We start from the raw sequence: 21169 nt of genomic DNA, 5'->3' as shown, positions 1-21169 counted from the left end.
CCAAAGGTGGAAATGCAGTCAGTTTGAGGGTCTGAATGTCTGTGTGAGTTATTCCCAAAAGGTGAAAGAGATGATCCTGGTTTGCATCCAACACCCAAGGAAGGTGCACAAGATGAGGCCCAGAAAGGGAAATCACACTTGTCGAGGCCAGAAAAGACCAATGAGGATTACTCTGCACTTCCAGAAAGACACTTTTTGCATTAATTTGAGATCAGTGGAATAGGAAGAAAAAGCATATAGGAGCCCAGGGGGCCAATCGAGACAGTCCCTTGGTGACTCTGCCTCTGGAGAAATTAGAGCGAAGCACCTGCTGCACTTGGAGATTGAGGGGAAGCAGAGGCCACAGCATGGTTGGCCCCACTGAAGGAAAATCGATTTCACTACCCACAGGGTTGACGGACCACTTTTGAGGGAGCAAGATGGACCTGTTAAACTTGTTAGCTAGAACACTGGACTTCAAGGATATGTGTTGCCAATAGGAAGCAACTGGAAGAAATCACCAACGGCCAAACACATCTCTTCTCAACACAGGGAGAAGGACTTGTTTCTCCCGTTTGTTCATGCACCAGGCAAAATGTACCAGACAGCAGGCATACTGTCTGTCTGAATGGCAATCACCCCCCAGAGAAGATCATCTTGAAACACCTGCAACACTAAAAGGACTGCTCTCATTTCCAGGACACTGATGTGACGATTGTCATCTAACTGGGACCCAGTGCCTTGAACAGTCTTTCCCAAGTAATACCACTATACCCTAGTTGAGAGGCATCCAGTCACAGTAGCCGTAGATGGAAGGATAAAAGGGCAGCCCTGAGAAACTTCTCTTGTGGTGATCCATCAATGTGTTCTTTGCAGATTATTGCAATATGTACTGGAGCAGAGATACTGTCATCTAATAGACCATTGCACTAGAAGCGCCCATTGCATTACCCAAAGCAATACCTTGCTAGGTGTATTAGCGTTATGGAAGCAGCCATGGATCCCAGTAGTTTCAAAACCAACCTTGCTGTTGGGTAAGAAATATACTAAGCATGATGCGTGACTAAGATATTTACTCGAGTGAGGAAGGCTTGCAATTTGAGTAACAGCATTCAGACGAGCACCAATGAACTCCAGGACTTGAGTGGGGCAGAGTTAAGACTTGGTGTAGTTCACTGTAATGCCAAGTTGAAGACACAGTTGGAGCAAGTAGCCCCGGACTTGAATCAGTAGATGCTTGGTGGCAAGAGAGATAACACAGTCGAGTTATGGAAACACCTGGAACCCTAGCAAATTCAGGTGAGCTGCAACCACTGCTATGCATTTGGTGAACACTGTGGGGGAAGTGGTAAGATCAAAGGGCAGGACTCAATTGGCAATGACCGTCTCCAGTAAGAAGCGAAGAAATCTCCTGGAACACCTATTTTGATATGACAGTACACATCTTGCAGATCTATCAAGCACATCCAACATTTCTTGCACAGAAGTGGCAGGATGGACTGAAGTGTTGCCCTTCAGAACTTGAAGCATTTGACATACTGGTTTAAGTTGCTGAGAATCCGGATAGGTTTCATGTGCCTGGTTTTCTCTGGCATCAATAATAACTTTGAATAAGTTCTGAAGCTTTGATGGTATGGGGACCATCTGGATGACTTTTTCCTACAGATTTTGTATTCCTATGGCTGCTGCTTTTCTCTGACTGGGCGGAACATCTCAAAGTTTTGTAGAATGAACGGGGCTGTAGGGAAAAGGGTATGTAATCACTTCTGGAGATAATCCTCTGCACCAAAGTGTCTTTGGTGATGGCTGTCCAGGTTTGTGGATGCAGGGATGAGTGCTCCCCAGCTGCATTCAGAGTGCAGTAGTCAGGAAATACTTTCAGGAATGCTGACAGGGTTTTCTCAGAGAAGGGACCTCTAAAAGCCTGACTTTGTGAGCCTCCTCTGCCATGAGGGCATAATCTATTCTTGGAGTTCCCTCCTCTGCCATAGAGCTGGGTTTGGGTTGGTGGTTGGGCATCTGTCTCCACAAGAGTCCAGGGAAGAGCCTTGCGACTTCTGGAACCACATTTCTTGCCAGCTCTCTGATTCTGGGAAAAGGTTCTTTGAGGTGTAGAAAAACTGATCCCTATGGCAAGTAAGGTCTTCCAGTCTTGTTCACTCCTACACAGGTTTTCTTTAACCTTGTAGCCAAATAAGTTTCATCAAAGGGAGCACTGATGAGCGATGACTTGAAAGGCTCTGCAAAGTCACAGAGATGTATCTAGGCATGCTATCTCAGTTACTCCTGAACCTGCAGTTCTCAAAGCACCTTCTGAGATGTGGGAAAGGAGTCTTCAGAGGCATTCAACAGAGACTGTAGGGTGGCCAGGAGTGTAGAAATGGTCTTGTCCTCCACAGACATGAACCCAGAGAGGGTACTGAAAAACTCAGTGCCTCATAAATCTTGAGACCTGTGCCAAATACTTAAGCAATCTGAGAGCAAAGGTCACTGACAAATACATGCTCTTACCAAACCTGTCCAATGCTCTGGACACACTACTGGGGGAAAGAGAAGAACTTTGCTCAGCAAGTTCTTGCTTAGTGGCCGCTGCTACCAAAGCATCTACTGAGGGATCCTTACTCCAGTGGGCCTGATCCTGAAGTGCAACTAGGTACTTGTCAGGTCTTTTTTGTAAATGGCTCAGTGACATCTGGATCCTTCCATGCCCAGCAGGAGGTCTGCTGGGGGGACTACCCAGGATGTAGCTCAGCTGGCTCTGAAAACCTCAAGAAACACTTACTCCTCTTGGGGAAAGGGGGGGGGGGGTCAGAAGACCAACCAGCTTTCTGTCTCAAAAGTTTGAGTATTTCACTGAGAAAAATCCTCAAGGGGTGATCTGGTGGAGCATTCCCTTCATCAAAGTTGGTTTCTGCTGTCAAGGACTCCTCTGGGGAATCCAAGTGTCTTCTCTTGCATAAACGCTTCTGAGGAGGATCTCTGGTGGGATGCTCTTTTTAATTTCTCCAAGTCTTTTGGATTTCTAACACCATGATGGGAATGGACTACATTCCTAAGTCTAAGTATGATTAAAGTTCATGAAATTAGTATTGTTTCAATCTTTGATGTTAGCCAGAAGTGCTCTACACAGCACACACAATGTGCTCAGTAATGACTCCTCCTGCAAATTGTATGGACTTGCACATATCGGTAACCTAAGTATGATTGCAAATTCTTTTTATAAGACCCATTGTTCCTACTATTGGAACTGTCTGGGTATCCTCCTTCCACATTGGCCTAATTTCTGCCAACAAATCCTGGTATTTTATGACTCTGTCTCTCTCTGTACATAAGACACTGTAGTCACAAGGGTGTAGCAATTGCAACAATCAATGCTGCTTTTGTCTTCTTTTCAAGGACTACTACATATGGATTCTCTGGAGAGGACTCAGAAGTGTGAACAGAGCCCTGAATGAGGACCGTCTCAAGGCTTGTACGGGACGGCTGCCGAGATATGACAGTATGTATAGGCTCCAACAGCAAAGCAGAAAGTTGTGGAAGGGGTGGACTCAAGGGGGGTGTAGACCAATGTGTAGGTATACCTTTAAGAAGCTTTCTAGGGGCTTGCACAAGTGTATAAATACTGAGTACGTGCGAGCCTGACAACCATTTTGTAAGTAAGCTGTTGAGATGTAAGCAAGCATGTCTGTGTAGTCTGTCAGATTGTTCATATCTTGTTCTGCTGCGAACCATCCTCAAGTGTTTCTGTGTAAAAAGGCATATTAAACTAACTACCCCGCCTGTTAGTCTTCACCTGTAAACCAAAACAAGCAACATGGTATCCAGATTCAGGACCGAGAAAGCACTTGGGTAAAGGTGGAGGAATATAGGGGAAAGGATCATCCCTACTGCACATATAACTCGCAAAAAAGGATCAGAAATGAATTTCAGGTATCAAAGCTTACTTAAATGAGTTCTTAGTCCCAAAATATAAAATGAAGCATTAAGAACGCTCTAAATGAATTTCTAAGTAAATGAAATGTCCGAAACTGCGACATATTGAAAAGATATTTGAATAACTACAGAAAATGTTTGAAAAAGTCTGAATCACACAAAATGAATAAAATAAGGAAAATTACTGCATCTTTTTGCTATGTGCTACTTTTCTGCATTAAAGCTATTCAAGATATCCAAAGTGTATAAAGTGTTCACATGCTTGTGTAATTTTACAGTACAGTTACTTTGCAAAATACAGCCATTTCAAAGCATATTTCACGAAGTACAGTATTTCAAAAGTGTTTATTGTGCATTTGAATGTTATTACAAGTACTGGCTGTGCGTGCATGTTCATATACAATTACAAGGGGCATTTTTTTCCACTGTGTCTGAGCATACTTTGTTGCTATGGCAGGCAGATTTCGTAAACCAGCTCTGCTTGTATTTGATAATATTGCAGAGAATTGGAGTGTTTGAGCAATAGTTCGATATTTTCATATAGGCTGCATTTTCTGATAAAGATGACCCATACAAAGGCATTTAATCTGCTTAATTTAGCTGATTCAGAGGCCATTGAAAGAGTGTTGATTTGTGTATGCACCTGCTGTGTTTGCAGGAGAGGGGGGAAAACCACAATACAGTGGTACTACCCGAGTCAAGGGAAGACCCCATATGTGCTTAAAACGTAAATTTAGAGAAATGTGTAACCCCCAAACAAATTTTACAATGGAAATAGCACTTATTTTAAACAAGAGATCAAAAGCCTGGGGAAACTTTTACAGCACATATAACTGACTTCAGAAATAAAACTAAAATGTGCAGATTTCGTGATTTAAGGGATGAGTTGACAAAAAACAGACTTGTGTATGGTATTAAAGGTGATGCTGTGAGAAAGATTTTGCTTCGTGACAATGATTTAAAGGAGAACCACACTCATAGACAAAAAACATGTTTATTTCATCATGGTTTGGTGTTTCCTACATTTTAACACCACTGGGATTATTTACAGGTTTTTAAATATTTTTACACGTAATTTTTGAGTCTGCCCACGTGGGGTCTGACATCTTGAAGTAATTCTGATTGTTTAGTCTGCCTCTATGTATCCCACAACGCAGTGCTCATCTGTAAAAAGTTACATCATGCAGGCCTTTCTTCCTAAAGCTCCTGTCACTGCATTGATTTTACATGCATACGCTGCTGTTTTTCAGTTAATTTTAAGTAACATTTCACTTATTAAAGCTCTGTTTTAAGTTTTTTGACTGCCTTCTGTTTGTGAAGACTACACAGTGCCATGGTATTCCTTTTACGTATACTGTTGTAAATTTTATTACAGAATTCTTACACCATAAGAACAGTTATTATTTTATGTTTACAAATGAGAAATACATGCTTCCACTATCTTCTAAAGCCCGTGTTGATAGTATACAGTATGTGGCTAAAAGAAACGGGTCAAAGCACATGGCCCTGCAACAGTCTCTGAGAAACCCAGCACCTTTCTAGCAAATTCTAGAGTGTGCACAGTCTCAATGAAGCACAAGAGTGAGTCAGCAAACTCAAAGAATGTGCCTCTACCCAGTTTCACTGCCAAATGTTACAACTGTGGTGCAAATCATGAACCCAAAAGAGAAAAGTGGTTAGCTTTTGGTCAGCAATGCCACAAGTACAATAAGTGGAATAATTTCAAAAGGTTTTGTAAATCAAATAAGGAACACGCTTTTACTAAAAGAGAACATTCCAAGGGATAAGTTGATCAATTAGGAAGCTGACACCTTACACTTATGCTGATGGCGTGTCTGTGCTTAATGAAACAGTCATTGCACTAGACTTTTGGGCAAAGAATTAAGTATTTTGTACTGTTCAGATAAATGGGTCTCAGAGCCCAAAGCTACTACGGGTTCAAAGTGCAAAGTTATGTCAGTAAAAACATTTGCTAGAGCATGTGCTGGTGAGAAGCTTGATTTGGCAAAGTGTGCAAAGCTTTTTGCTTAAGATGGTGAAGAAATTCAAACTGAAGGTTCAGTAGTGCTTTCATGTTACTCTGCTGGAACAGCTAGGAGTTGCAATTTTGTGTGGTCAAAAGGCACATACAGTCATTATTACGCCTCAGACAGTTTGAAAATGGGATTACTTTCATTTAATAAGAAGTCCACCATGTAAGCTTAAAAGACCACTGATTTAATTTTGCCCTATTTTTTCTACCTATGCTGATCTTTTTGAAGACAAACCAGGAAAACTCCCATTTGTGTACTCCATGAAGTTAGATCCTGAAGTCAGTCCAGTTGTCAGGTCAGCCCAGAAATTTTCAATAACTATGTAGAACCAAAATGGTGCAGCAAGGTGTAATTTGCCCAGTTGATCAACCTACTGAATGGGTATCTTCCATGGTGGTAGCTCATAAGAAAAGCTCAGATGGTATCAGAACATGCACTGATCCACGAGATTTGAACAAAGCACTGAAAAGACCTCATCATCCAATGTGTACATTCAAAGTTGCTGCTCTTATACCAAATTCCGCTGTTTTTTTTTCTGTTTTGGATGCAGTGTGTTAATTTTGGCAAAATCTGCTAGACCAAAATTCTTGATTGCTAACCACTTTCAGTACTCCTTTTGGTAGGTACAGATTTTTGAGAATGCCATTTGGGATAAATTCTGCCAGTGAAGTCTTCCAGCCTGCTATGGAGCAAATTTTTTCTGGGTATCCATGTGCTATTATAGTAGATAATACTCTAGTAGGAGCCAATGGTGAAGCCGAACATGACAAACCTCAAGAAAGTTCTGGAAAGAGCACATGAAGAGAATCTTAAGCTGAATCCTCAAGAAGTGCAAATTCAGGCTACAAGAAGTTTCTTATATTGGTCATTTATATTTACCAGTTCAGGCTTATGACCACATCCTTCAAAGCAAACTGCAATTCTTGAGACGCCAGCTCTAGACAATGTTCAAGCCCTAAAATGTTTTCTTGGCATGGTTTAACTATCTGGGTAAAATTAATTTCCACACCTGAGCCAACCTTTCAGCACCGCTTAAGAGCTGAGACGCAAAGTACCCTGGTTTCATGGTTAGAACACCATTGAGCATTTGATGTCTTGAAACAGAGAATTGCCAGTACAACTCACAGATACTATGATATTCACAAACTAGTCACTCTTGTGATGCTTCTAAGTCTGGTCTTGGTGCAGTAGTTCTTGAAGAGGGTAGACCAGTAGCCTACGCACCGAGAACTCTATCCAAAACTAAAATGCAGTATGCGCAGACAGAGAAAGAGCTCTTGGCAATTGTGTTTGCATGTTTGAAGTTCCATGACTATATTTATGGCCGCCCAATCCAAATTGAAACCGATTACCAACCTCTAGTCACTAATTTGAGAAATCCTATGCATACAGCTCCTGCCAGACTGCAATTGCATGATGTTGAAATTGCGAAAGTATCTTCAATCTTGTCTACACAAAAGACAAACTTATTTTATCTTGCAGATACTTTATCCAGATCACCAAGAAGTATCACTAACAGCATGAAAATGAGAAACTTGATTTTGAAGTCATGTAAGTGAGAAATTTTTCTTCCACATGTCTTCATGAGCTTACAAGTCCATACAGCCTCAGATCCAGTTCTTCAGAAGCTCAACCACTTTATCAGTGAAGGATGGCCTTCAAAGCAATCTTGTTTACCAGCAGACCTGCAACTAGATTTTCCTTACAGAGATGAGATTTTGTTTGACAAAGTTAACATCATGAAAGGTCCAACAGTGATTCTTCCAAAGTCATTACAACAAGAGTATATTACTACCTTGCATAGTGGCCACCTGAGAAGCGATTCGATTCTACCAAAAGGATGAGAACACTAGTATTTTGGCCTTCTAGGTCACAGGATATTGACAGAGTACTTCCATCCTGTGTTCTGTATGTAACAGTGCTAAGCCACATCAACAGAAAGAACGTCTTCAGCTAAACCAGATTCCTGAACTACCTTTTATGAATGGAATGGTCAACATTACCTGGTGTTAGTAGACTCTTATTCTAACTGGTTTGAAATTGACCTACTTCCTAATCTAGATTCCAGTACTAAGGTGAAGTGTCATTTTGCTATCCATGGTAGTCTGCACAAAGTTATTTCTGACAATGGTACATAGTTTACAAGCCATCAGTTCAAAAGATTTGCTGATGAGTGGGACTTTACTCATTTTACAAGTAGCTCTGAGTATCTGCAGTCAAATGGTTTGGCAGAACATGCAGTTCGAAGTGCGAAAATTACTAGAGAAGTCGAAACGAGACGATAGCGATGTTTTTCTGAATCTCTTGAATCTCAAAAATATTCCTCATGATAAACATCTTGGCTCAGCTGCACAGAGACTTCTGTTGAGACAAACCAGAACCACACTACCAGTTAGCAGTAATCTCTTGGTTCCATGTGTCAAGAACAGATCACTGAAAGCCCATCTGTTGAAGAAGTGGTTATCCCAGAAGTCCTATTATGACAAGTCCAGCAAACCACTCAAATCCATTACGAGAAGGGGAGACAGTGAGGATGCAGATGTCCAAAGGTTTTGATCGGATTGGAGTTGTGAAGAGCACATGTCTAGAGCAGAGACTGTACATTGTGGAATCACAAGGTGTAGAACTGAGGCAGAATCAGAAACATTTGGTCCTGGTGTCTGAGCCTATATTGCAATATCATACATGTGAGAAAGACAATCTCAGAGTGAGTTATCCAGTGTTCCAATTCCAGAGGACATTCCAGTAAATATCCCTGTTCCTGAGAAGAATCCCGAACCTCCTGAAGCTGCTTGTTCACCAATGACTGTCCCTGTTGCTAAACCAAGTTCTGATTGCATTATTACTAGATCAGGTTGGATTTCCAGACCATGTTCCAGATACATGGCAACTTTGACATGAACGCTGTGTTTGTTATTGTCTGTACAACTGCATGTTTCTTTTCAAATGTCATTATACTGTGGGCAATTCATTAAAGAGGTAGGATGTAGATCAATATGTATTTTTACCTTTAAGAAGCTTTCTAGGGGCTTGCAAAAGTGTATAAATACAGAGCACGTGCAAGCCCGACTGCCATTTTGTAGTAAGCTGTTGAGATGCAAGCATGCATGTCTGTGTAGTCTGTCAGTTAACCAGTTTGTTTACATTTTGTACTGCTGCCATCTACCCTGATGTGTTTCTGATTAATAATACACAAACGAACTACCCTGCCTGTTCGTCAATTGTAAACCAATACAAGTGACAGGGGGCAACATGTCTTATCTGGAGAGGAGGACAACGCTCACTCTACTACCTCGAAGGCTGAAGACGTACAAAAGAAACAAGAACTGCCCTGTCAGGAGATTAAACTGCCCAGAAAGGCTGAGGGCATCACCTTGACTCTGTCTTGAGGCAGAAGCTGGAGCCAAGCTGCCCAGTGTTAAGGGTCTAAAAGGAAGACACTGCTCTGAAGGTATCAGAGTTGACCCTAACACCCTGGATCCTATGCCAATGCTTTGGCTCCAAGATCTCTCCAGCTCTGGCAATGTTGGAGCAGACTAGATCAGACACATCAACAGAATATAAGAAGGGCAAGCCTTTAGCTCAGATGTAGACAGACTTGTGATTTTCAGCTCTGATGGCTCTGAAATCGAAGGTCAGATCATTGTAGGAGTCAGTAACTGGACAGGGGCTGATAGCAGGTTCACAGATCCAATGGGAAATGGAGTCTGTATACCTCCCAACTGAATCTGGGCCTGGAGAAACTTCCACATATTTCTGTCCACATCAGCGTCAGTTAGGCTCCTAGACAACCTGAGAATGAGGTAGACTGTGGCCTGGAAATTCTTCTCAGAAGAAGGGTGAATGGATCAGAGGAGATCAGCTCCCGAGTAAAGGTGGAGGAGTTGTAAGCCAGAGATTTTGAATTTAACCTTGTCGGATCCAATGGATCTGATTGATTCGACAGTTTAAAATTTTTTTCTAGGTGGAGAACAACCAGATACTGCAGGGGAAATCAGAAGATCGGTTTCTGCTCTCTTTACCCTTGATTGATGAATCTCCTTTAGCCTTCTCAGGATGCTTTTTGGAAGGGGGAGCTCCAGCAGAAATGGTATCAGAAATTGATGAGGTTGATGGTAAGAGACCCTTCAATAACAACGTTTTGCAGCATTCAACCAGGGCACGATGGTTGAAACCTGCACATATTTACCTGCACATATTTCACATTCAGTGTCTTAAGTGCAGAGCCAGATTCAATCTATATACACACTTCTGGTGGGCAGAGTTGGGTATCTTGTGCCCACAGCAGATGCATTTTTTAAACCCAGCCAGCTTATCCAACACTGCATCTACCTAGAAAAGGAAAGGAAAAGGTAGAAGAAATAGAGATGGGGAGAGATTACCAATGATGGTAAACAAATGGCATTACCAACTATGGTAATATGGAGAGGTACCTGTATACAGGTAGCAGTTGTTGTTAATATGTCTTTCGGCTTTTCCAGGTTAGGGGTCGTCACAGCGGAACTCCGGTCCGCTGATTGGCAGTAGATTTTTATGTGCAAAGTTGCCAGCTCTGACGCACAACCTTCAATGAAGGTACGCCCATTCACGCATGTCTCCACACAGAAGACGCTCTAGCTGAGAATCGAACAGGACAACGTCTTACTGTGAGGTGACAACGCTACCAGTACGAAGTGAAAATATTCAGGTACAGAAAAGCCCAAGTCAAAGAATGAACACAAACCGGGGGGAAAAAAAAAAAATATATATATATATATATATATGTATGTATGTATAACGTTATGGAGGAAGAACCAAAAAAGTGTAACTATAAAGAATGTATAAAGACACAACTTATCCAAAATCACTCCAAACACCTGAGCTATGGAAACCACTTCCATTCATTGAAGCAGCAAATGAGATCTAGGATAATTCCAACTAGAAAGGAGAATTATGGGTAAGGGGAGGAGGTTAAGCTATGGATCCAAGTCTTTAGAAGTGGCCAAAGTATGATCAGCGGCCATTCAGTTGAGGAACAGAACAAAAAAGACATTATCACATCATAAGTTTATTTTCTTCACTAAAGTTAACACAAGCAACTGAGCAGCAGGAATTGATTCAACAATGACTGAGAGATCAAAAATAATCAGAACTAGAAAGAAAAATTAAACATAATGCTGAATAAAGCAGACCACACAAGGGAGTATTGTGCCACATACATCATTATTTAAGCAGTTGTAAAACATGACCAAGATCTTCGCAGGGAATATATCACCACTTGTATAAACTCCAGCTGGGAAAATGACATGCCCAAAAGTAGGCAAACCAAATCTTAGGATTTACTACTACAGTGAACCTCCCCAAAGATAATCTTAGGATCCTCATAATCCCCTTCTCAGAGGGAAATGAGGGACAGAGTCACACTCCCCTACCCACTGGTACATAACAGGGTGCTCTTGTCCCACATGACGTACGAGGCAATGAAATCATGGCAGGTACACACTATATATGTGGTGATAAGGTTGCAAGACCCAAAGAAGCACAACAATCTGAAAGAAACCAAGATGTGGCAACTGCATCAACCTGCACTCCACAAGGACATGCTTAAGCATATTCCAAATTAAATCCTTAGAGATCTTGACAGTGTAACATTTGATGCAAAAAACACTTGCATGGAGTCAACCAGCATGGGCAGACCTAAGATAGTTAACACTAGCCAGCAAGATCAGCATGTAAGAAAACCAGGACAGAGGACTCCAGAAAGCTAGAGCAGACAGACCCTTAACAGTGGATACTATGAATGAGTCAACATAACTAGATCAAATATGCTAAATGTTTTAGAGAATTCCAAAGCAAGACAGTCAGTGTTTAGACCTCAGGATATGCCTCCAAAAATGGTTGCCTGGAATGCACTTGTACATTTCTTGTTTGCTGATGACAGAAGTAAAACTGATCCTCACTTAGTGAAGAATGACCTTAAATGAATTCAAGGTGGTCTCATGGACAGACTTCCCTTAGCTCCATCCATCTGCCAATCACTGTCACAGGATCATGGAAGGGCTGTAAAGAGTTACTCCTGAGCTGGTCTCTTCACTGCCACCATCTTCTGCAAGGTGATGCAAGCCTAGAGCTTCCATCATCTTCAATCCATATGTCTCAAATGAAGAGGTGCCAATGCTTCACAATGTGCACCTCTTAAACATTGCCACTGTGGGTCATGACAAGTAATCTGTCAGATAGGGGAACACTAAAGATTTAGCCAGTGAACATGGGATGGGAATTTTTCAATGAAATATATTCAAGATGGAGATCCAAATTGTGCAATAAACAGAAAAGAACTACAGAATGCAAGGGATGAGCACACTGGCCTAATCTGCAGCATGATATCAAGAGATGAACAGGAACAAGCAGATGAAGGTATTTCAGAATGTGCTGAATTTAGGAAACCTGAAAAGGAAAGAACAGTTGATTAACTGACAGGAACATCAAAGTCAGACTCAAAGTTCTTGCACTGACAGACTGCATGTAGTACCAGACCCAACATGAATGCAACAAACACAGATGCTTACCATGGTAGCACACCTCATAAATAATGTGAAACCCTCCACAAAAGGGTTTTGAAAAATCTGTGAATGGAATTTTTACTGCTGCATAGGAATCACTTTAGCAGCTGTTAAAAAAAACACTATCTGTGCCTGCATATGCAAAAACTTGAATATGGCAACAATTGCCAAAGTTTACTACAGTGGGACTTTTTTATTGCATGAGCAAGTTTCCTTTGGCATAGAAACAGGGAGCCAAACAGCAAAGATCTGTAGTGGTTAATACCCCTACTGTGTGTAAACAATATATAATCTAATCATTAAGGATCACGGCAGTTCCAAAAAATAAAAGTAAGGCTCAACTTGCATTTCTTTTATAACTTGTATAAATGCACACACGTACACACAACACACATGTAAACAAACATATATCTGTTCCTTTTTCACAACTCAACACTTTATTTTATTCTCTGCAGTACCTTACCATGCATTGTTCGGATACACTCAAAGCTTTGAAAATCCCATAGCTTGATGGTCATGTCAGCAGAGCATGAAGCTAACAGTTTCCCAGTCTGGTCAAATGAGATATCCTGTACAGAATCTGTATGTCCCTTAAGTGTCCGTTCAAAATCTCCCGTTTCATAATCCCAGACCTGATTAAGTGAATGAAAATAACTGTTAGAGAACCAATAATTACTTGTCATGCAGTTTGTTACCTTTATGAATTATTAAAATCTCCACTGCCATAGTCATGCTTTATCCAATATAAAAAAAATATTTCCCCATATACATACATGCACGTGTTTCATCCACACTTCTATAAGATACTTACCATATTAGCAGAAGTAAGAAGTGGTCACTGTAAACAATCTAAGAAATATCTAAGAAAAATCCAAAACACTTTTAGGAAGTACAGCTGTGCAAAATGCAGTCCGACCGCTAAGCCTGCAAATCTAACTCCGTCTGCAAAACACGAAGATAGATGTACATGTAGCAAATTCCATATCATCTTGCATAGAAACTTGCAAACTGCTAAAGCTGTTGTTGCCTTTGTTCAGTTTGGTATAACTGTGGCTTACAAAGGTACAAGCAATACAGCTGATCAATCAATTATATACAGCATACAACAGGCAGGCTACTCGCATTGTCTTCTCCTGGTAGAAGGAATGTGCAGTCTGTGCAAAATGGCATCAGACCCCTTTTCATATTTTGTACAGGGTACTGGGGTGTCACATCAACAGTGTCTGAAATCACCTACAATCAATGCTCAAACCACAAGCTCTACGCAAATATATCACAAAGTATATTCTCCTTTACTGTGATAATTTGAGCAAACATTTTCAGTTGGATGGACCATTTCAAAGATGCTCATAAAATCAGTTTTGCCCCAAAAACAGCATAAGTTTTTAATGTGACTACTTGCATGAAACAATGCACACTAACTGAGGTTGCTGACACAAAGAAAAAAGTGTTTTCTAGGGCAGAATTGTAAATGCTAGCTCAAAAGGAGATGAGGTTATTCTGGCTAAGAAGTGATTAAAGTAGATGAAATACTCTACATGTCATGTACTATTTCACATTCTTTTTTGACTTAAGTCAGTACTTTTTTCTAGTATACAAGTATAGCTGTAGTAGGCAAAAGTATCCTGCCTAGGTTAGACCAGCTAAGGTGTGTGATGTATTCACACCCAGTACAGTAAGCAAATATACGTTTACATGAGCTATTATTTCAAAAAGATGAATTAACTATTCAAGTGCCAGGCTTAAATAAAACACATTTTGTGATTAACACTACAACGTGTGAGCCCTGTACTAGGTAATTAAAACTTTGAGATTACTATTTCCTCGCAACCTCTCATTTACCCTGAGACAAAGTAATGTTGGAGTGAAGCAGCAATGGTGCAAGAGGCAAAACTCCCCATGCTGGAACTGGGAAGGGAGCAGGGGACAAAGACCCCTGCATAAAACTTGGAATTATGTACTCACCACAACGCTGGATCTACATTATTGCTACTCAGTTCACTTTGACTTGTCTGAATATTCGCCATTAGGTGGACCGGAACCAAGAAATGCAGCTGCTCCACAGAGCTCAAGCTCCCTTCCCTGTTCCCATGACGCCCTTAGTCTTCTGTAACTGGCAGATCAAGTTTGCTGCCCATAACCTAAGAAAGAACTAAGTAGCAACAGGAAGAGATTGTGGCAATTGAAGGATAGGCTTCAGTATAGGTCTACAAGGTCAGTCCAGCACTAAGCTCTGAATGAGTGTTTGGAGCACAGGTTGAAGTGGGCAAACTAGCAACAACTATCCAGCATTATGGCAAGTACAGAACTTCCATACGTACTTCATTGTGTGCGACTTGTGGGACAGAAACTTCAGCTGTGAAGTCTTAGGTAGAATCATGACAGGATGTGCATGAAAACAGCAGCCCCAGAGAAGGGCCTTGATCTGGAAATCACATCCAGTTTACAGTGGCAGACAAAGGTGTGCAGCATATACCAAGTTGATGTAGTGCAACCACCATCAAATGAAGAATTCTTGACTACTGCAGAAGTTATAATGAAATCTTGCGGAATTTGTGTTGTTTTGGATGTCAATGTTCTGTTGTCACACTGATATATAAATGCTGTACAGATGGACAGCCACCTTGACAAAGTAACTTTGGAGACTTTCTGGTCCTGGCAACTTTAGAATGATACAGGTAAAACACATAGCCTTCTGTGAACATTCCAGTTTAACAAATACGCACCTCTACTGGAATATTAGAGAAAAAGACTAGGAGATGAGGAATTTGGTGCCCACTAGATTCTGAAACTACCTTAGCCATGTAAAGTAGTAGTTGTCTTTAGGAAGTTCTACCCCTATGGAAGACTAAATAAGGAGATTTGAAGGAGAGAGCATGCAGTTCACAAACTCACTGGCTAAAGTGATGGCTACCAGAAGTAGGATCTTCCCAGAAAGGTACTTCAAAGTCAGATCAGGAGGCAGGTTTAAAGAAAGGACAAGTCAGGACAAAACCTGAGAACCCAGTGAGATTAAGGAGTCCTTAACAGGAGGTCTCAGAAGGAAGGTGTCTTTCAGAAAGGCACTGCATACCTTCTCTGTTAGGCTAGAGTTAAAAAAAATTGAACACGTAATGGAAACTGGAAGTAGCAGCCAACTGAACATTTGATGGTGGAACAGGAATCCAAATTGAAGACAGTAGACAAATTGTAAAACAGAAAAGGTACAAATCCATAATGCAGTGTATAAATTGAGAAACTTTTCATTTACTCTTGCAAGGTTTACACCTGGTAGCATTCCGTGAAGCAGAAAGGATCTGGCTCACCTTGGGAGAGAGAGCGAGCACTGGTCATTAATGGAAATGAAGAAATCATGCAATTTGTTTGAGGGGGGAAAATTACTGAGTGATGTTTGCCAGAAAAGTGGAACAGAAGATATGGATTGGGATAGAGAGGCCAAGACAACTTCTTGAGATGAGCCTGTAGCACTAGAAACCAAACAAGTCTTGGTCAAAAGGGATCTATGTGGATGACTAAAGCCTTGCACAGAAATGTCTTCTGCAAAAAGTTTGCCGTTGGCATTAGTAGGGGAAAGGTATAAAGAAGTCAGGAGGCCACTAACAGACCACATCATACCTCGGTACCTGAAACAGTGACAGGACCAAGGCAAAAATAGTTGCTGCATATGATGCTAGTCAGGGATGCAAAAAGGTTACAGAAAGGCTCACCCTAGCAGTGAAAAATAATCTGTGCTACCGATAAGTTGAAACCACTTGTGAGACATCAGAATGCACCTGCTTATAATGTTTGCCAGATGGCTAATCTGGAACGTATGTCGCTATTAGAAAGCACTCTGAAGACGTTGCTCATTGTTATACCATTAAGATTTCTCAGCACAGGGGATAATAAAGAGTTTTTCCTTGCTTGTTGACAAACTATACCACTGACATGTCTGTATGAAGTGAAAATCACAACCTGGTGCAGAAAGTGCTGAAGGACTGCCCTCATCTCCAGAATACTAATGTGAATTTCTGTCTCTTGCTGGGTCCTCATCCCCCAGACTGTTTCCCCTATGAAATGCCCTCTCACCCCAGAGAAGAGGTGTTAGTGGTTATTGTTGCCCCAGGAAGGGGAAGAACAAATGGCAACAATGGGAGACTGGATCCACCAGATTAACTACAAAAGGAGTACAGTCAAACAGGTTTGTTCACTATATCTACTGAATGGGATCACTGCATGCTCATGGTTCACTGTAATACCCTTATGGAAAAACTTTGCATGTGGTACCAAATGGATGAAGGATGCCATTAAACCCAAATCTTCAAAACTAGAGAAGTAGGGGGAAAGGGCATGAGAAAAGGTTTTAAGATTGTGGCTTTTAATGTCCAGTCCCTCCCCTGGAAGCTTAACAATCCTCACTCTCATAACCACATGGCACTCTATGAATAAGAGGCTCTGTGATGGTTCCAGTGGTAACGTTACAGTGTTCACAGAGATACCTACACACAGACCTAAGCAAAGCAACTAATCTTTTGACTGACACTAGGGATCCCATTACTGTGGCATCCAGGAGCCAATCTTCCAGATATAAGAAGATACTAATCCTTTTAACCTCAGATGGGTTGCAATGACTGACATGTACCAGTTGAACACTTGGGACTGCTGAGAGATCAAACGAATGAGCTCAAAACTGGGAATGACTGGCTGGAAAATGAGATGCCTTTTGGACCCTTTGGCAAGTTTTATGTGGGGATTAGCATTGTGAAGGTCCAAGTGCATCCAGTCCCCTTCCTATAAACATGCAAGTATGCTTACATCATGACCATCTGGAACTCTTTTTTTTTGCACAATTGTTTAGGCCACTTAAGCCTAAGATAGGAGTGAGCATCTTTCTTTTTTTTAGGGGAGGTGGCTTAAAAAAAATGGAGTAGACACCAGACCCTCAGTCTGGCGGAATCTCTTGGGCGGCTTTTTATTTTCCTCACAGCAAAATAAGTCATACAACAGACCAACGAACCACTGCAAATGAATGGTAATGCTACCCAAGTAAAAAGTAAAAAGACAGTGGAACAAAGCACGTTTTCCTTCTTCATGCACAGAAACTCTAAATGCTCTTAAGTAAAAAAACAGTATTTAATGAGGTTAGCGCTTTCACCACCAAGCAGGTGGCTTCTTCAGACCATAAGCCACCTGCTTGGTGGTGAAAGCGCTAACCTCATTAAATACTGTTTGTTTTTACTTAAGAGCGTTTAGAGTTTCTGTGTATGAAAAAGGAAACCGTGCTTCGTTCCACTGTTTGTTGTTTTTTTTTTGTTAGTTAAAGAGCACAACGACCTCAGCTGCTACAGTTTGGTACATCTAGGAAGGGCAGTGATGAAAGTTTTTGTTGGGGAGGGTTTATGTATCCCCTGGATATTATGCTTTTCGAATAGATGTTTCATATGATGGACATTCACAAGCTCAGGTGGAGATTGCTGACCCCTGACTGCCTCCAGATAGGATTAGTGGACAGGCCTTCAGAAATGCTAAGGTTGCTTTCCAGAGGAAGGGCTTTGGAATCCCTGATTTGTCTTGAACAAATTTGCCCCCAGGGTGCATCCATTAGAGGTGCCCCCAATGTTACAATAGGCGATGTCTAAAAAGGAGTAAAAGGGAAAATGAGACTTCATTAACCAGAATGACATAGAACCCCTTCAGGTCTCTAGAAAAAAAACTGAAGGGTTTTCAAAGCACATTCTTAAGGCAGAAAGTGAATTCCCCTCCTCATTTTTCAAATTTTTTTTTTTTTTTAAACTTTGGGTTCAAAAACAGAAGACCCATTTTTAAGATGCATTAAAAAGTTATGTACTCACCATAATGTTGTACCATCTGTGTTGTCAATCTTCAATTATGTTTGACCTGTGGGTTAGGGTTCTTAAATTAGAACAGACTCAGCCATACCACAGCCTGCGAGGACCAAAAACTCTCGAGCTTCTCCCTACCCATAATGCTCATCTCCGATTTACCTCAGATCGAGTTTGCTGATTGTCAGACAGGAAGAATATGCATCATGAAAGAGCTTTTGTAGAGATCATATCTGGGAAGGAATGGTTTAAGATATAATAAATAAGGATACAGCTCATTCCACCAAGAGCTCTTAAGGATGAAGGCTGGAGGGAAGGGCATCAAGGATAAATGAAGATTGAAAACACAGATGGAACGTTTTTGGTGAGTACATCATTTCTTTATCTGATGCTGTCAATCTTCATTTATTCCTTGACCTGTGGGACAGAGTCCCCAGCTACTTTTATCCTGGGTGGACTCACGGAAGAATATTCCTGAGCACCACAGAACTAAAGGATGCTCTTACCCTAGAGGCCAAATCCAATTAGCAATGATTAACAAAGGTATGTGGGGTAGCCCAAGTTGCTGAAGCACATATGACATCCAAGGAAGCTCTGGAATGAAAAACTGCAGAAGTAGCTATCACTCTGGTAGTGCGCCCTTTAACAAATCCAGGTAATTTAACACTCTTTTTGGTGTACATAAAAGCTATGCAATCTTTCAACCATTTAGAAAGCACAACTTTGGAAACCAGTCTACCTAGTCTAGTGCTAGAAAAAGCAATAAATAGTTGATCAGTCTTTCTGACAGATTTTTGACCTATGAAGGTAGAAACAATCGTCTGTGGGCATCTAACAAGTGCAAAGAATATTCGCCTTTGACAATTATGGCAAGAAAACTGGCAAATTTATGGTCTGACTAATATTGGCCTCTGACACAACTTTTGTCAGAAAGGATGGATTAGTCTCTAAAAAAAACTCTATCCGAGTGAAAGGTCAAATATGATGATTTACAAGACAGTCAAAAAAACATAGAACAGAAGTCCAAACCCACAGATGGTAACAAAATACTTAATTCACAGGCAGGATAAGCGCTTTCGTCTTGTGTACAAGACTTCATCTGGAGTTGGGTCCTGAGTCCATGGTTGCTGAATCAGATGAGGCCAAAGGAGGGGGAATCAAATCAGTCAAGGTCAGAATGGGGCAACGAGGATCACCCTGCTCTTCAACCTGGTTGCTTTCTTCAGAAACTGAAGGATTAACGGTATTGGAGGAAAAGCGTATAGAAGTACTCAGGGTCAATTGTGAAGGACAGCATCTCTCAGGGGCACCCCCAGGGGGGGAACAGGGCAAAGTAGCTGCTGCATTTGTTTTAGGACAATGCAAAGAGGTTGCAGCAAGGATGACGCCAGTGGCGAAAAATTATCTGTGCCACCTTTGGGTTGAGAGACCACTCATGACACATGAAGATGCATCTGCTCAACTTGTCTGGTATCACGTTGGAAGTTACCGGGATGTGAGTTGCTATTAGACAGTGGTTGGAAGAGATTGCCCACACCCAAACGCTTGAGTGTTCTCGACAAAGGAAACAGACTTGGTTCTCCCCTGTTTGTTGATGTACCAGACGACTGACATTTCTGTCAGGACTGCAATTGTCCCTGGAAGGAGGACAGCTTGAGGGTCTGCAACGCTAACAGCACTATCATCATCTCTATGACACTGACATGCAAGCTGGTCTCTGTAAGTGACCAAGTGCCTTGGACTGTCTTGCCCAGATAATGCCCCCCCATGCACACACAATTTGTAAGGCATCCTTGGTCACTATGGCCTGGGGCTGTATGAAAGGCTGTCCTGTTAGAATATCTGTGTAGTGAACCCACCAGAGGAGATCCCTTTTGCAACGGCTGGTCACTAAAATGTGATGCGACATCGGCTGCTGAAGAATGGACCATTGGGATGCATCCTCATGTGGACTCTTGCTAAAGTAATCAAGGTAATCGTCACCGAGACAGAACCCAAAGCCTGCAGTACCAGACATACAGCTACTATCTTGCTGATGATGACTCTCCTGACTTGACATTTGATTTTTTTTCTAAATGGGGAAAGGTAGGGAAGCTATGCAAGTGTTCATATTCAGATTTGCCCCTATAAATTTCAGATTCTTTGTTGGAATCAGATGAGGTTTATTGTGATTATGACATTGGCACAAGTCTGAAGGATGTGCTCTCTTGATTTTTCAGTACTTTTCCATTATCGGGGCAACACTTCAAACGCCATTAGAACATTATTTTATAGGTATAATGGCATGGATGCCTGTTGTCCATTACCCTGGTTGTGTGTATTTGAACATGATCCAGTTCTGATAATAAGTATACAAAATGTATAATGGCATGGATGCCTGTTGTCCAATACCCTGGTTAAGTGTCTATTTGAACATGATTCAGTTCTGATAAGAAGTATGGAACTGTAATGTCTATCATTATAGACTCACTGTACTACTTGGTACTTTACAAGAAAATAAAGGCATTTCACAAATGACGAGGCAAAAATATGAGGCCAAATCACAGCCAACTGATATCCATGATTCACCCAGTACACAACTATAAAAGTCAGTCAAGTGTTGCCAGTAACGTCTTTGTCCAACACGTGCCCGTCGCCAGCAAATCCGATAACAGCAGTCTGCAAATGTTACAGAAACTGAAATAGAAATGAACTCATTACAAAGTGAAGGCACGTTTCCCAGCATTCTCAAACTTTTTTTATTTTGTTTTTTTTTTTTTTTTGGAGTAGGTGAGAAGCCATGGCACATTTGTGGGATACTGACATAACGTCTACAACAACGCACACATTCAGTGATATTCTATCAAAACTGCAGGTGCAA

At 41.3% G+C, this 21169-nt stretch overlaps 1 protein-coding gene across 1 annotated transcript in view; it reads right to left on the bottom strand.

The window, feature by feature from the left end:
• The window catches only part of PAFAH1B1 (platelet activating factor acetylhydrolase 1b regulatory subunit 1), a 916257-nt gene that overhangs the window by 665928 nt on the left and 229160 nt on the right, over positions 1 to 21169 (bottom strand). Inside the window, exon 3 of the mRNA XM_044054884.1 lies at positions 12951 to 13119. Within this exon, the coding sequence (XP_043910819.1) occupies positions 12951 to 13119 (169 nt within the window). The remainder of the gene's footprint in view (positions 1 to 12950; positions 13120 to 21169) is intronic.

The sequence above is a fragment of the Protopterus annectens genome, chromosome 13.part0 (assembly GCF_019279795.1).
Source record: "Protopterus annectens isolate FY-2018-M chromosome 13.part0, PAN1.0, whole genome shotgun sequence".
In the NCBI taxonomy this organism is placed as follows: domain Eukaryota; kingdom Metazoa; phylum Chordata; order Ceratodontiformes; family Protopteridae; genus Protopterus; species Protopterus annectens.
The sequence above is the reverse complement of the archived record's forward strand: the minus strand, read 5'-3'. Positions and strand labels throughout refer to the sequence as shown.